This window comes from Cryptomeria japonica, chromosome 5, assembly GCF_030272615.1.
Source record: "Cryptomeria japonica chromosome 5, Sugi_1.0, whole genome shotgun sequence".
NCBI classification, from domain to species: domain Eukaryota; kingdom Viridiplantae; phylum Streptophyta; class Pinopsida; order Cupressales; family Cupressaceae; genus Cryptomeria; species Cryptomeria japonica.
The window spans coordinates 319,990,932-320,004,533 of record NC_081409.1 but is presented as its reverse complement, the minus strand read 5'-3'; the positions used below and the strand labels follow the sequence as shown (position 1 = coordinate 320,004,533).

The 13,602-nt window shown below is 37.3% G+C and overlaps 1 protein-coding gene across 1 annotated transcript; it reads left to right on the top strand.

Moving 5' to 3' along the window:
- The first annotated feature begins 10,167 nt into the window (after positions 1-10,167).
- LOC131062576 (subtilisin-like protease SBT1.7) lies at positions 10,168-12,991 on the top strand. Its single transcript, XM_057996274.1, has one exon. It carries the CDS (start codon positions 10,546-10,548, stop codon positions 12,874-12,876), a length of 2,331 nt encoding a protein of 776 aa, XP_057852257.1. The 5' UTR covers positions 10,168-10,545; the 3' UTR covers positions 12,877-12,991.
- Positions 12,992-13,602: the final 611 nt, after the last annotated feature.

Here is a 13,602-nt window from a genome sequence, read left to right as displayed (position 1 = left end):
ATACCTTCAACAAATCAATTCACACCCATTCCACACACTTGCTAATATATTTGCACTCCTTTATATACAAGATAAATAACCAAAACCCTTAACTAGGTCGACCACAAATAGAATATATATTATTACATAAATTTAGCTACCCAAACCTAAAATATCAAATGTGGTCCACTCCATGAGATAGAGGTGACCCAAAAACATTAGATTATGATATTTCCAAATGATTCCAATGAATCACACACACTAGCACATCCTCCAAGGTCGACATCAAATAAAACATGTAGATGAATAATGAAGCACACCAACTAGTTAGCCTAAAAACATTCCCCAATGCATGAAACTCAATGTGGATCTACACACACCACGGTGAGACCCAGAATATTATCCATACACATCCTTCGAAGCAACCCCAAACCAAGAAAATATGATCCAAGTAGGATACAATGTCACAGTGAGTTGGAAACCAAACTAGCTGACAACACAAACATATAGCATCATATAACTTCACATTCTAGTCAAAACATCATCTAAAAATTGAACTAGAACCCTACACAATCCATATGAACATGTCCTCCAAACTGCAACACTTGAATTTACCTATCTGAAATCCTTCAAACCTTTTTTGGACCCGTTCTGACATGCAACCTTACTATCAAAAACATCAGTAATCGACTAAGCCAATTGATCCATAGAGCATCTACAAACCTAATAGTGCAATATACATATAACATAAGCATTGCATTCAAAACCATAGCACATAGTCTTCACAAACCAGGGGAATGCAATACATTCTTCCACTGAGACATTAAAAACTCTTTCTTGCAGATTGAAACTTCCACTATACCAATATTTTAGAAACACCACAACAAGAGACAAATACCAGTACCCTCAACGCTATATATAAACAATATTTCCTGCATATAAATTGTTTTCTATACTATTATTACTTCCATATCAATGCAAGATAGGTTGACATCAATGACAACAAGGCACAACTCAGGTTTCCAACATTACCCCTCCTTGTCATTGATGGCAACACATGTCTACCACCAATAGCAAGGACAATTGAAATCAACCTATATATCTCTCCCCCTTTGGCATCAAGGACAAAGGGAAACTTGTTGAATTTTCTCCCCCTTTGACATCAAGGACAATAAACACAACTTTAAATAATTCACCTATAATTGAAACTCTTTCTCCTAATCAGTACAACACATCTGAAATATAGCAAGAGACAACATTACTTCCCCTAGGAGGGATATCCAAAAAATCTTTTCCTAACCTGCTCCCCTAAGAGCAAAAACAACACCAATCCAGAAAAAAGAGTAGATCTATACAACTCCCCCTAGATAGATACACCTTCCCTTTTTGTCATTAGAATTTTTCAATCATTATCTTTAGTCATTTCTTCCTCTGTCATGCCTATAATATTAGAGTTATCTTCCAAACCCGCATCAACACAACAACTTCTAGGAGCCCAGATATCGATAAATTATTCATCTATATATATGATCCATCCTTTGTGTGAGAATTTACTTATAGCAACCCAGATCTAGAGGCCAATGAAAAGCAATATAATAAGAGAGAAATAAATGTGACAAGAACAAACTATATTCTCATCAATAATGCAATAAGATGATCAACAATCAACTTGATTATTGGATTCAATTGGATTCATGCAATGTAAATGAGCATGCTTATAAAGACAACGTCATATGGATATGTGAGCACACAATCATGACATGTGTCTCAATGAGATACAAGGGTAGCTGGGAGAAACAATAGATAATTCCACAAAAGGTGGAATTTCTCCTACAATCATGTTCCCTAGATACACACTTCCCTAAGTGTCTCATATGCAAACTACAATGAATGCATTATCCTAAGTTAGCTTAAGTAAAGTGTAATTATGAGACATAATTTACACCAACACCCCCCCTTAAGTGCAACTTAGGGGAATGTAGAGTCAAGCTAACAATGTAAGATGGGTCTCGGCTACTAGACCATGTTAGGTACCCATGTACAAATGCAATGAAATCTCTCACAAATGGAGAATGAGACCAAAAACCAATGGGGAAGCCCCCCCCCGCAAAAAAAAAAGAAAAAAAAAAGAGAGATGAAAACACACAATGCTCTCAATGATGTATGAGAAGAACAAAACCTCATGTGAGGAAAAAGTCCCCCTATAAAAGAGAAGAGGAAAGACCATGAAGCCCCCCTCTTAATGTAGAATCTCCTTCAAGGATGGTCCAATGATGTTGACCAAAATTCCTCTCCATTGGGAAGAAATATAGCCAATTTTGCACCAAGAATGTCAAAGTGTGACAAAACTAGGTACCAATGTCGATGAAGAATGACTGATGAATTAATTACTGCAACAAAATGAAGATTAGGCACATAGACACCTGCTAGAGCATCAACTGGATACTCATCAATAGTAGATTGGTACAACCTAAGTCTCACTAGAGCCATGCACAAACTGGTACAATCTAAGTCTCAATTGGAGCCATGCACCAAATCTCACAAGAGATTTCCTAATCTATGGAGTACAAAAGGGTTACATAAAAAATGCCATTGATGACAAGGTACAAAGAGGTGTGGCACTTTGTATTGGTGTGTTACAACATAGCTCGTGCAAGAGAATACAACATGATAATGCACATATGGAAACACGAAGATGATACCACCAAAAAGATGCCCCATAGAAGATTGCAGATGAAGATGCCTTTGATTGGGATGTTGCCAAGAAAAATGTAGGAGCAAACTAACCCCCCCTTGACTGTCACTAGGAGAGCATTGCAAATAAGTATGATAGGTGGACAAGATCAAAATATTCCCAATTTTGCTTATTTCATGAAATTTTTTGTTTTAAAAAAACTTAATTAAAAGTTTTAATAAAACATTTATTAAATGCCCACAAAAAACTCTATTAAAAGCATAATTAAGATTAAAAAATTATTTTTTGATTATTTGATAGAAATACTTTATTAAAAAAGAAAAAAAAACATATTGTTTTTAATTTTTAGATTAAAAACTTTATTAAATATTAATAAAGAATTAAAAATTTATTAAAACTGTTAATAAAATTTTATTTAACAAAAAAATTTAAAAAACCTAGTAATAAAAAAATATTATTTTAAAAAGTTTTTAATTAAATAAACTTAAAAAACAAAAAGCCACAGGGTAGCAGGGAGTACTATCTCCTATCACAACCGAGGTCGTGGTAGGTGACAGTACCCTACTACGGTGGTCAACCCTACATCCCGTAGTACTATGGTACCTGTAGAGTCTGCAATTGTTGCAGAGCCTTTGTGAGATTGCAGAACTCTACGGTACCTGCAGATTATTGTGTTTAAAAAAAACTTTGTTTTATATTTTGCAAAAAAAATGAAATTAGCCCTCGTAAAATATTTTTCTTAGATTTTAGTTTTTTTGAAAACAAAAAAAGTCTCCACACAAATTTATTCCAATTTTAATGAAATTTAAATAAAATGAAATATTTTTAAAAAAAAATGAATATAATGAAAATATTAATTTTTTTGGTCCTATTGTACCTGTAATTGTTGCGTCCGTACGATAAGCCAAGGAGAGGATTTTTCTTAGCTATGGGTGCTAGTGGCTGATTTCGACAAATTGACTATTGATTTTGGGGTTTTTGGGTCTTCTGAGCACGATGGAGATGTCGGATTTTGCCCAAAGTGCACCAAAATTGCAAATCACTCGTGGGACGAGTCGCCACCCTCCACCTTCAAATGGCTCTAGATTTGGCCTCGAGTATCATATTTGAACAAAACAAAAGGCAATTCTGATTGACTTTCTCAAACCTCATCAATCAAATGGTGACCTCATATTTGACCCAACAAGCTCCAATAATAACCTGCAATAGAAAGATCCAAAATAAAAAACCCCAAATTATATTAAAATTCTCTCAAATGACTATCCATGGCACCTTATAAGCTCTGATGTACCATATGAGGATTTTTCTATAGCAACCCAGATCTAGAGGCCAATGAAAAGCACAATAATAAGAGAGAAATAAATGTGACAAGAGCAAACTGTATACTCATCAATAATGCAATAAGATGATCAACAATCAACTGAATTGTTGGATTCAATTGGATTCATACAATGTAAATGAGATTGCTTATAAAGGCAAGGTCATATGGATATGTGAGCACACAATCACGAAATGTCGCTCAATGAGATACAAGGGTAGGTAGGGATAGGTGGGAGAAACAATAGATAACTCCACAAAAGGTTGAATTTCTCCTACAACCATGTTCCCTAGATGCACACTTCCCTAAGTGTCTCATATGCAAATTACAATGGATGCATTATCCTAAGTCAACTTAAGTAAAGTGTAACTATGAGACATAATTTATACCAACACTTTGCATACTTTCAAATCCTCACCGGTGATTAGGTAGACACCAAAATCTCTACCATGATGTAAACTTTTTCAACACCAATAAGCAAGGAGGGGCATCTTAAGATCTTCATTTCGCTATCCCCTCAAACAATGCATACTATCTAATTACTGGAAGAAGATTCAACACCACCAGAGGGTGCATACTCATCCTTGCATTTATCTTCCACCTTTACATCTGATTCCTTTACCCACGTCTTTTTCTTTTTCTTGTTTTCTATATTGATATCAATTTTCTTGACCAAACTATTCTTCCCATTTCTTCCTCTACAAAATTCAGCAATGTGTCCACCTTTGTTACGATTGTAACATACCCAACTTTTATAATAAGCACTTCTATTTATTTTGGCATTTCTATCTCTTCTTATGCCTTGAGTTCTTTTAATAACTCTTCTGCACTCAATAACTTTATGACCTAGATTATTACAAGTATAACAAAATCCATTGAATGTCTGAACATTTTTACTATTTGAATTCATCATCATTCCACTTCTACATTTATTAGCCTTATGACCAACTTTGTTGCAAATGAAACACTAACCATTAAACAATTGAGATCTAATTTAATTTTTGCATTCACTAGGTCTATGTCCAAGCAAATTACATGAAAAATAGTTACCATTGAAAGTTGATGAGTACCTAATCTGATTATGAGACCTCCTAAACACATTTTTGTTCTAGATCTAAGGGGAAACTTTTGGATGGATATCATTTTTTCTCACAAAATAAATTTCCCTCGATTTTTGCCTCAAGAATTCTTTAGGATTAGGCTTGGGGTGTCAGGCCTAAAATCTCAACTACCCCAACATGTTTAAAGGTTTCCCTTGGTTTTTCAAACTTCACCCTTCATATTGATGACTTTTTTTTATTTGAATTTGATGAAACAAAATAATTTATTCAATAAATTATTAGCATTCTACAAATATAAGATGATTTTTTTTGCAAATTTAATAGATAATTATTATTAATTTTTTACATGCACTATGTCTAAAGTCTTGATTGATAGGTTGATTGAAAAACGCCCGTAACTTTCAAAAGGTTTCATCTTTTTGGCATCTTAAAGATGTGTCACACTCTATGCTTCAATAACTATATGTTGAAAAAAATCATAATTTTTTGACCAAGTTAGGTTGGTAGTAAAAAAAACATAACTAATTATTTACTTACAAATATTTTCAAAAAATATATGTTACATCCAAGCAAATGTCCTTTTCTTATATTTAAAGATTCAAAAAATAATTGTTTTTTCTTATACTTGGTTGGATTGAAACCTACTTTTTATCTTTTAAAAAAAATTTAGTACTGTTTCACTCAAATTCAATTATGTGTGTGTGTGTGTGTGTGTGTGTGTGTGTGTGTGTGTGTGTGTGTGTGTGTGTGTGTGTGTGTACGTGTGTGTGCGCGCGTGCGTGCACGTGTACATATATGTGTATATATACACATATATGCATATATCTGTATATATACATGTGTGTGTGTGTGTGGGGGCAGGCGCGCATGTGCACATATATGTGTATATATATACACATATATGCATATATATGTTTATATACATGTGTGTGTGTTTGTGTGTTTGAAGGATGTGATGCAATATATATAACAAACAAGCAACTTAAAATGGGTACATTGGGCGCCCTTTACTTCATTGATCAACTCACAACTCAAAGTTTATATATTGTACAACAACCTCTTTAATATAGTGTTACTTGACTAGTGATCGAGGAAGTATCACACATGTCAAATAATCTACACAATTAATATGAACTCATTATAGTACATGCACACTGGATGATTCCAGATAATTAATTTAAGCATAAGGATAATGTATTTATGACATGAGCAAAAGTGAGCATAAAATAAGAAGGTAAATTTAAAGGTACGACATGCACTTTTTTCCTCTATACTTTATCTCCAATTTGGAAAACATGTGAGTTACAAGAATCATGCATGCTAAAGTAATAACAAGATAAATAAAATAAGAAAAGAACTTAAAAGATATAAGGTAAGGATACTGCTTCACAATTTTATGTTTTTTAGTAGAGCCATACCTCCTTTGATACATAAAGACACACAAGTAAATAGTGGCTTTTGTAAAACCACTTTACCAACATGAAAAATATCATTATAAACATTTTAAAATTTGTTAAACATAAGATCAATCATATGAAAAAGGATAAGTTTAGTGTGAATGGACTCATGATGTAGCCAACAATCATGAAATTCATGGTGGACCACTAACTATGATTTGAAATATTGATGTCAGAAAAATTATAGTTAAATCCAAAAGTACTACTAAAATATTAGTCATAGAATTGAAATTGATGTGACCTAATAAAAATGAGATACATAAACTATCTAAAACTTTAACAAAAATATTAACTTAATGTCAATTAGTGTCATAAAATTGTACCTAAATCAACCTAATAAAAAATACAATCTAAATCAAAACACAAGATAAACATAACATAAACTATTATAATAAAATAATAACTAAATTAACCCAATAAAAAGTACAACCTAAAACAAGACACTATATAAACATATCATATTAAATCAACCCAATAAAAAAATACAACCTAAAACAAAATACACATGAACATATTATAACTAAATTAAGGTAATAAAAATAGATCCTAAAAGAAAACACAATGTAAACATATCATAAATATCTATCACTTTTAAGCTTATCTTATAAAAGGGAGACAAAAAAAGCATGATGTAAACATATTATAACTAAATTAAGCTAATAAAAAATAGATCCTAAAAGAAAACACAATGTAAACATATCATAAATATCTCAAAACTTTTAAGTTTACCTTGTAAAAGTGAGACAAGGAAAGCATGGTGTAAGAGGAAAAAATACAAGGATTAAATTGAATAACCATATAAAAAACACAATAATAGGCTTAACCCTATATGATGATGTCTAATTGCAATAGCTTTATATAAAGCGAGTCTTAATTATTATTATTTTAAATCCAGCTCAACCTTAGCTAGGTATCTCATCAATACTTCTAGAAATATAACTTTCAAATCAATACACAAAAAAGTAGATTTCAAGATATTAATCAATCATATAATTGTCGAACTTTATAGAACTTATAGACCCGAAAGGCCCCCGTGAGCTGCTGAGGGATTTTTTTTTATTTTTTATTTTATCATAAAGTTATTGCAAGTTATAATAATTAAATAAAAATATATAACTTAACATTGTTTCTAGGTAAAAGTATTTTTCAGTGTCTTAATTTGATTAGTAGAGGTAGTTTTCATAGGGTGTCAATAAGTAGGAAGTAATTTTAGCTACATGTCAATTTTTTTAATTTTTTTTCATGTCTAATTATTGACACCCTATACAAAATAGCTTGTGGTAATTTAATAAGTAGGAGGTAATATTTTTTATATGTCATATCAAATTATGGACATTCTACCAAAAAAAAATCTTTTGTTAATTTAATAAGTAAGGGAAGGCCAAGAGTCATTATAGGTAACTTTGTGCACCCTATGCTCTTAAACAACAGATCGAATTTTGACGATTTTTTTTTGGTTGTTTTTGTGTGCAACTTAAATGCTTATAGCTATTGTTTTGTCTTTTGAGTAGTTACGAGAACAATGTGGGATTCGTTATGCACATAAGGATTAAAAGGTGGTCATTTTGAGTTGATGTCCCATACATTTCCCTATTGCCCCATAATTGTTCGCTTTGACCACCACAAAATTTGCCTAGCTATCTAAGTCTTATGAACAAATGTCCCAATAATTGTGCACTATTGGTACCAATAAAGTTGCACAGTTGGTCTAATTACTAATTTTTTTTCCAACTAATGGATATACCAATGGACTCCATTGATCTACTAAATGATTTTTTGGTGGGATTTTAATTAATGAAATTCAACGAACGGTAATTGAAACATGGGTGGTAACCGACCTCTTCTCTTAAGAGGTAATTTTGGATACATAATAATTTTTTTGCAACATGTAAAATTATTGACACTTTGAATAAAATACCCTCTACTTACTTATCAATAATATTAAGTGATCGTACTTTGCTTGCATGGGTAGCGGAGTTGGCTTGGGCTATGTGTTTGCTCCCCATTGGTTTTAGATTTGGCTCTGAGGCCCGAACTCACCCGATGCATGTTGTTTCTCACCTCAACTCACCTTTTCCTAGCCCCAACTTGGCAATAGGTAGACGTACTAGATAGTAGGTTGAATATGGAGATACCCACAAAAACCAAATTAAAAAATAAATGCGTGTGGTTTGTCTCACCTCAACTCACCCTTTCCTAGCCCCAACTTGACAATAGGTAGGATGGGTTGGACGGTGGGTTGAGTCGCAGAGATACCCACAAAAAACAAATAAAAAATTAAATAGTTGAAATTTGACTCAGGGGAAGGGTACCTATTGGACATAGCTCCAATAGTGGACACCTTTTTGTCAACTCAACCCCCCAGTAGTAGATTGCAAAGGAGCTTAACAAATTGATAATGGAAAGTTCATTAATGAATATCACATGTACCAATAGTGGATAATTTTGCACAAATGTCCTAGTATTGGTGCACAAATGGCCCAGTAGTGGTGCACAAATGGGCTAATTATAGTAAAAAAATGTCAAAAAAGGTGATCTACTATTGGGGCATTTGTCCACTACTACTGCAAATTTTGAGTTATCTACTTTTGGTGCAAAGAAGTTCATGTATGGGTAGTCACTTTGAAATGACCACTTTTTGACCTTTCGACACATAACGATTTCCATAGCGTGCATCGTTAGAAGCTGGGTTTTTAGTTATAAGCAGTTAAGTCACATACGAAGACAACCAAAAAAATAAATTGAAATCTGACATACGATTTGAGAGTTCTATGTGTGCGAAGTTAGCTATGTCCACTCTTCCCTTGAATAGAATCTGCTTCTTTTATTCTTGTAACATGATACAATCAATTTAAAATGTACTACTTAGAAGAAAATTATTTTGGTTGATGGTGCTCTACCTAATTCATTTATTGAAAAGAAACTTGAAAAACTTGGAGAACTCGTTGTTTGCTGCTTTGAACAAAAGAAGAAATGAAAGATAGGTGGCTTAATTAATGTGGCTGAGTTTTATTTTCAAATAAAGCAGGCCGCCAGAATACCAACATGGTAAGCTTACCAAACGTTTTGCTTACTCAAATTCAGTGTTAGGTAATGGTAGGTGATCAAAATCTGCCCTTGAAAAAGGGGCACCGGGTGAAAGTAATTAGGTGTCTTATAGAATTAATAAAAAGAACCAAAAATTTCAACAACAGTCAAGAATTGTACTTTTGAGAAGAGACGCCAGTATACCAGATTTTACAGGGATATATTTTGACCAGTGGGCATGGAAAACATTCGAATAAATCGAATAGAATAGAGAGGAGGATTTGCATTATTGTTGTGGGACTGGGGCCAGGCCCGTCAGCAGGTCACGGACGGCCCTTTTTCCGCCACTAAACCCGCAAAAAACCCTTGATTACCTCTCAACATGGATAATTACCCGCTTCAAGGCGGTTCGCTGATATTTTTTTTTACCGTTGGAGGGGGTTTTATTGATTTCCTTTTCTAGAGGACCGTGCAGAAAGCAACGAGGAACATTTATGTTCATTGAAGTGAGCAGAATCCTATTGACGGCCTATATAGAGTACACAGATCTGGGAGTAGGTTATAGCCGTTGATTCTGAGCACCGATTTTGGATATGGGTTCTGATTTTATTGTGGGGTAGATTGTTGCAGGTGTGGTAGCTAAAAGATCGTTTGGTAAAGTAAAGTTGAGTTAATGATGGATTGATGGGGCCGGGAAAGAGAAAGCCTTTTATCAGTTTTATGAGGACGCGTGTGATAAGTGGGATTGTGTGTAGGTGAAAGTGACTAAAGAATCTAAATATGTTAATGGCAATGTTTCAGGCCATGTGCCTGTGCTCTGGCTTGTCCTCTTGTCATTAGACCCGCTTTATTGCTTTTGTCGAATGCTATAAGTGGCAACCCAGCTGAGACAGAGAGTTCTATTTCAGAGGGCGTCTTCAGTGTCTGCGTCTCTGTAATGGGAGGGTAGAGATTTAGATTAGAGTTTTGTTCATCTTTTTTTGGGTTGAGAAGAGTAAGGGGGCGGAGATGGAGAACTGGGTGAGGGTACTGCTGTTTTTATGCTGCTTGGTGACTGTTGGGTTCGCTGCTATAAGCAGTGATGGGGAAACTAAAACTTATATTGTGCATGTAGATAGGTCGCAGATGCCTGCTGCGTTTTTAAGTCATGAAAACTGGTACGCTTCTTCTGTGAAGTCTGTACTTGGTGTGGAAGATGAAGTGAGTATTTTGTATAACTATGAGGAAGCCTTTCATGGGTTTGCTACCCGCCTGAACGCTGCTCAAGCTGCGGCGCTGGAGAAAATGGATGGGGTTCTTGGGATTTATCCAGAGACCATCTATGAGCTCCATACAACTCGTAGCCCAGAGTTTCTTGGGCTTGATGCTGTAACAGCGATGCAGCCTGATGGGCCCAATTATGGGCAGGATGTGGTGGTTGGGGTGCTTGATACGGGCATATGGCCGGAGAGCGAGAGCTTCAACGACAGGGGCCTGGGACCTGTCCCTCTGCACTGGAAGGGCGAGTGCGAGGTCGGTACGAAATTCAAAGCCACGGTCTGCAACAAAAAGATTGTGGGTGCACGATTTTTTTCCAATGGGTACGAGGCTGCGGTGGGACCGATCAATGAAACGGCCGAATTCAGATCACCGAGGGACCAGGATGGGCACGGCACACATACGGCATCGACTGCAGTCGGGTCGGAGGTGATCGGAGCCAGCTTGCTGGGCTACGCTAATGGAAGTGCAAGGGGGATGGCTCCAAAGGCGCGGATTGCAGCGTACAAGGTTTGTTGGGTCGGTGGGTGTTTCAGTACTGATATCCTGAAAGCCATTGATAAAGCCGTGGCCGATGGAGTAAATGTCCTGTCGATGTCGCTTGGCGGCGGGATTGCTCCCTATTACAGAGACAGTATTTCACTGGGAGCCTTCGGGGCGATGCAGAGAGGCATTTTTGTGTCTTGTTCGGCGGGTAACAGTGGCCCAGATGCGGTTAGCTTGTCAAACGTTGCGCCATGGATAACAACGGTCGGTGCGAGCACGATGGATCGGAACTTCCCGGCGGATATCAAGCTCGGCAACGGGATGATCTTCGGTGGTGTTTCTTTGTACCATGGGAGGCAGACACTCGGTACCAAGGTGCCGTTGGTGTACCAGAGCTCCAATTCAAGTTCCACTGGCGGGAGCCCGATGAATCTGTGCCTGACCGGCACTCTGGATCCGAAGACCGTGGCTGGCAAGATCGTGGTCTGTGACCGCGGCATTACGGCCCGGGTAGCGAAAGGGGCGGTCGTCAAGGCGGCGGGTGGAGCGGGCATGATACTGGCGAACACAGAGGCTAATGGGGAGGAGCTTGTGGCGGACTGTCACATGCTACCGGCTTCCGCCGTGGGGCAGAAGGAGGGTGAAGCAATCAAGAAGTACATAAAATCGACCCCAAATCCAACAGCCACGATCCTATTTAAAGGCACAGTGCTGGGCGTCAAGCCATCACCTGTTGTAGCTGCTTTTTCTTCTCGAGGACCCAATATTGTGAACCCAGACATCCTTAAACCAGACGTGATAGCCCCCGGGGTGAACATTCTAGCCGCCTGGACGGCATTTGAGGCTCCAACCGGGCTGAGCAACGATCCACGAAGGGTGAAGTTCAACATCATCTCGGGCACCTCAATGTCCTGCCCTCATGTCAGTGGCATAGCAGCTATAATCAAGGGCGCTCACCCAGATTGGAGCCCAGCGGCCATTAAATCCGCCCTTATGACCACCGCCTATGTCCTCGACAACACCGGCAAAACGCTACAGGACGCCGCCACCGCCAATGCCTCAAACGCCTTCGACCACGGCGCTGGCCATGTCGACCCAAAGAAAGCCCTCAATCCGGGGCTTGTCTACGACATCACAGCTGATGACTATGTGGAGTTCCTCTGTAGCCTTAAGTACACGCCCGCGCAAATCAACTTAATTACCAAATCAAATGCCACCTGCCGCAACACATTGCACAGTCCAGGCGACCTGAACTACCCATCTTTCTCCCCTGTTTTCTCTGTACCCAGCAACTCCTCGTCAGATATTGTAGTGAAGTATACGAGGACTCTCACCAATGTCGGTCCTGCAGGGTCCAAGTATAACGTTACCACTGTTCATCAGTCGACTGAAGTAAGCACCGTTGTGGAGCCCCAAACGCTCTACTTCGCAAAGACCGGTGACAAGCAAACTTACACCGTTACCTTCACTGGCAAACCGTTGCCCGTAGTGTCTGGTCTTTTGATTGCCACGTTCGGGTCGCTCACGTGGAGCGACGGTGTTCATGACGTTCGTAGCCCGATAGCCTTCAGCTGGCAGTCAGCAGACTCCTTTTAAGAAATCGTACTTTGCAAATGGGTACATCGAGAAATGTATGACTGTATCCTATAGTTTGTTTCTATGTATGAATTACTATTTTCAATTTTCAAGTCTTTTGAGGCCTTACAAAACAGTGCTGCCCTCTAGTGTTTATTTTTTATTATGTTAGCTTTGAATCCCTGTAATCTTTGGCATGTTCAAGCAACGATTATACCAGGCAATGTTGTGTTCTGATTGAATTTGTTGAACCTTGTCTAGCTCTGTGGTTTGGGAAACTACAGTCACGGGAATTTTAATGAGGTTCATAAGACCAAGCAGTTGGGATCTCAAGAACCCAACTGTGTTACAAAACAGTGCTGCCCTCTAGTGTTTATTTTTTATTATGTTGACTTTGAATCCCTGTAATCTTTGGCATGTTCAAGCAACACGATTATACCAGGCAATGTTGTGTTCTGATTGAATTGGTTGAACTTTGTCTAGCTGTGGTTTGGGAAACTACAGTCACGATTATACCAGGCAATGTTGTGTTCTGATTGAATTGGTTGAACTTTGTCTAGCTGTGGTTTGGGAAACTACAGTCACGATTATACCAGGCAATGTTGTGTTCTGATTGAATTGGTTGAACTTTGTCTAGCTGTGGTTTGGGAAACTACAGTCACGGGAATTTTAATGAGGTTCATAAGACCAAGCAGTTGGGATCTCAAGAACCACGACAAAGAACATATTTTTAAGTTCTGGATGTCA

Bases quoted from the DNA above. Each gene is read 5' to 3' on its own strand.
- LOC131062576 (XM_057996274.1), top strand. From the start codon at position 10,546: ATGGAGAACTGGGTGAGGGTACTGCTGTTTTTATGCTGCTTGGTGACT.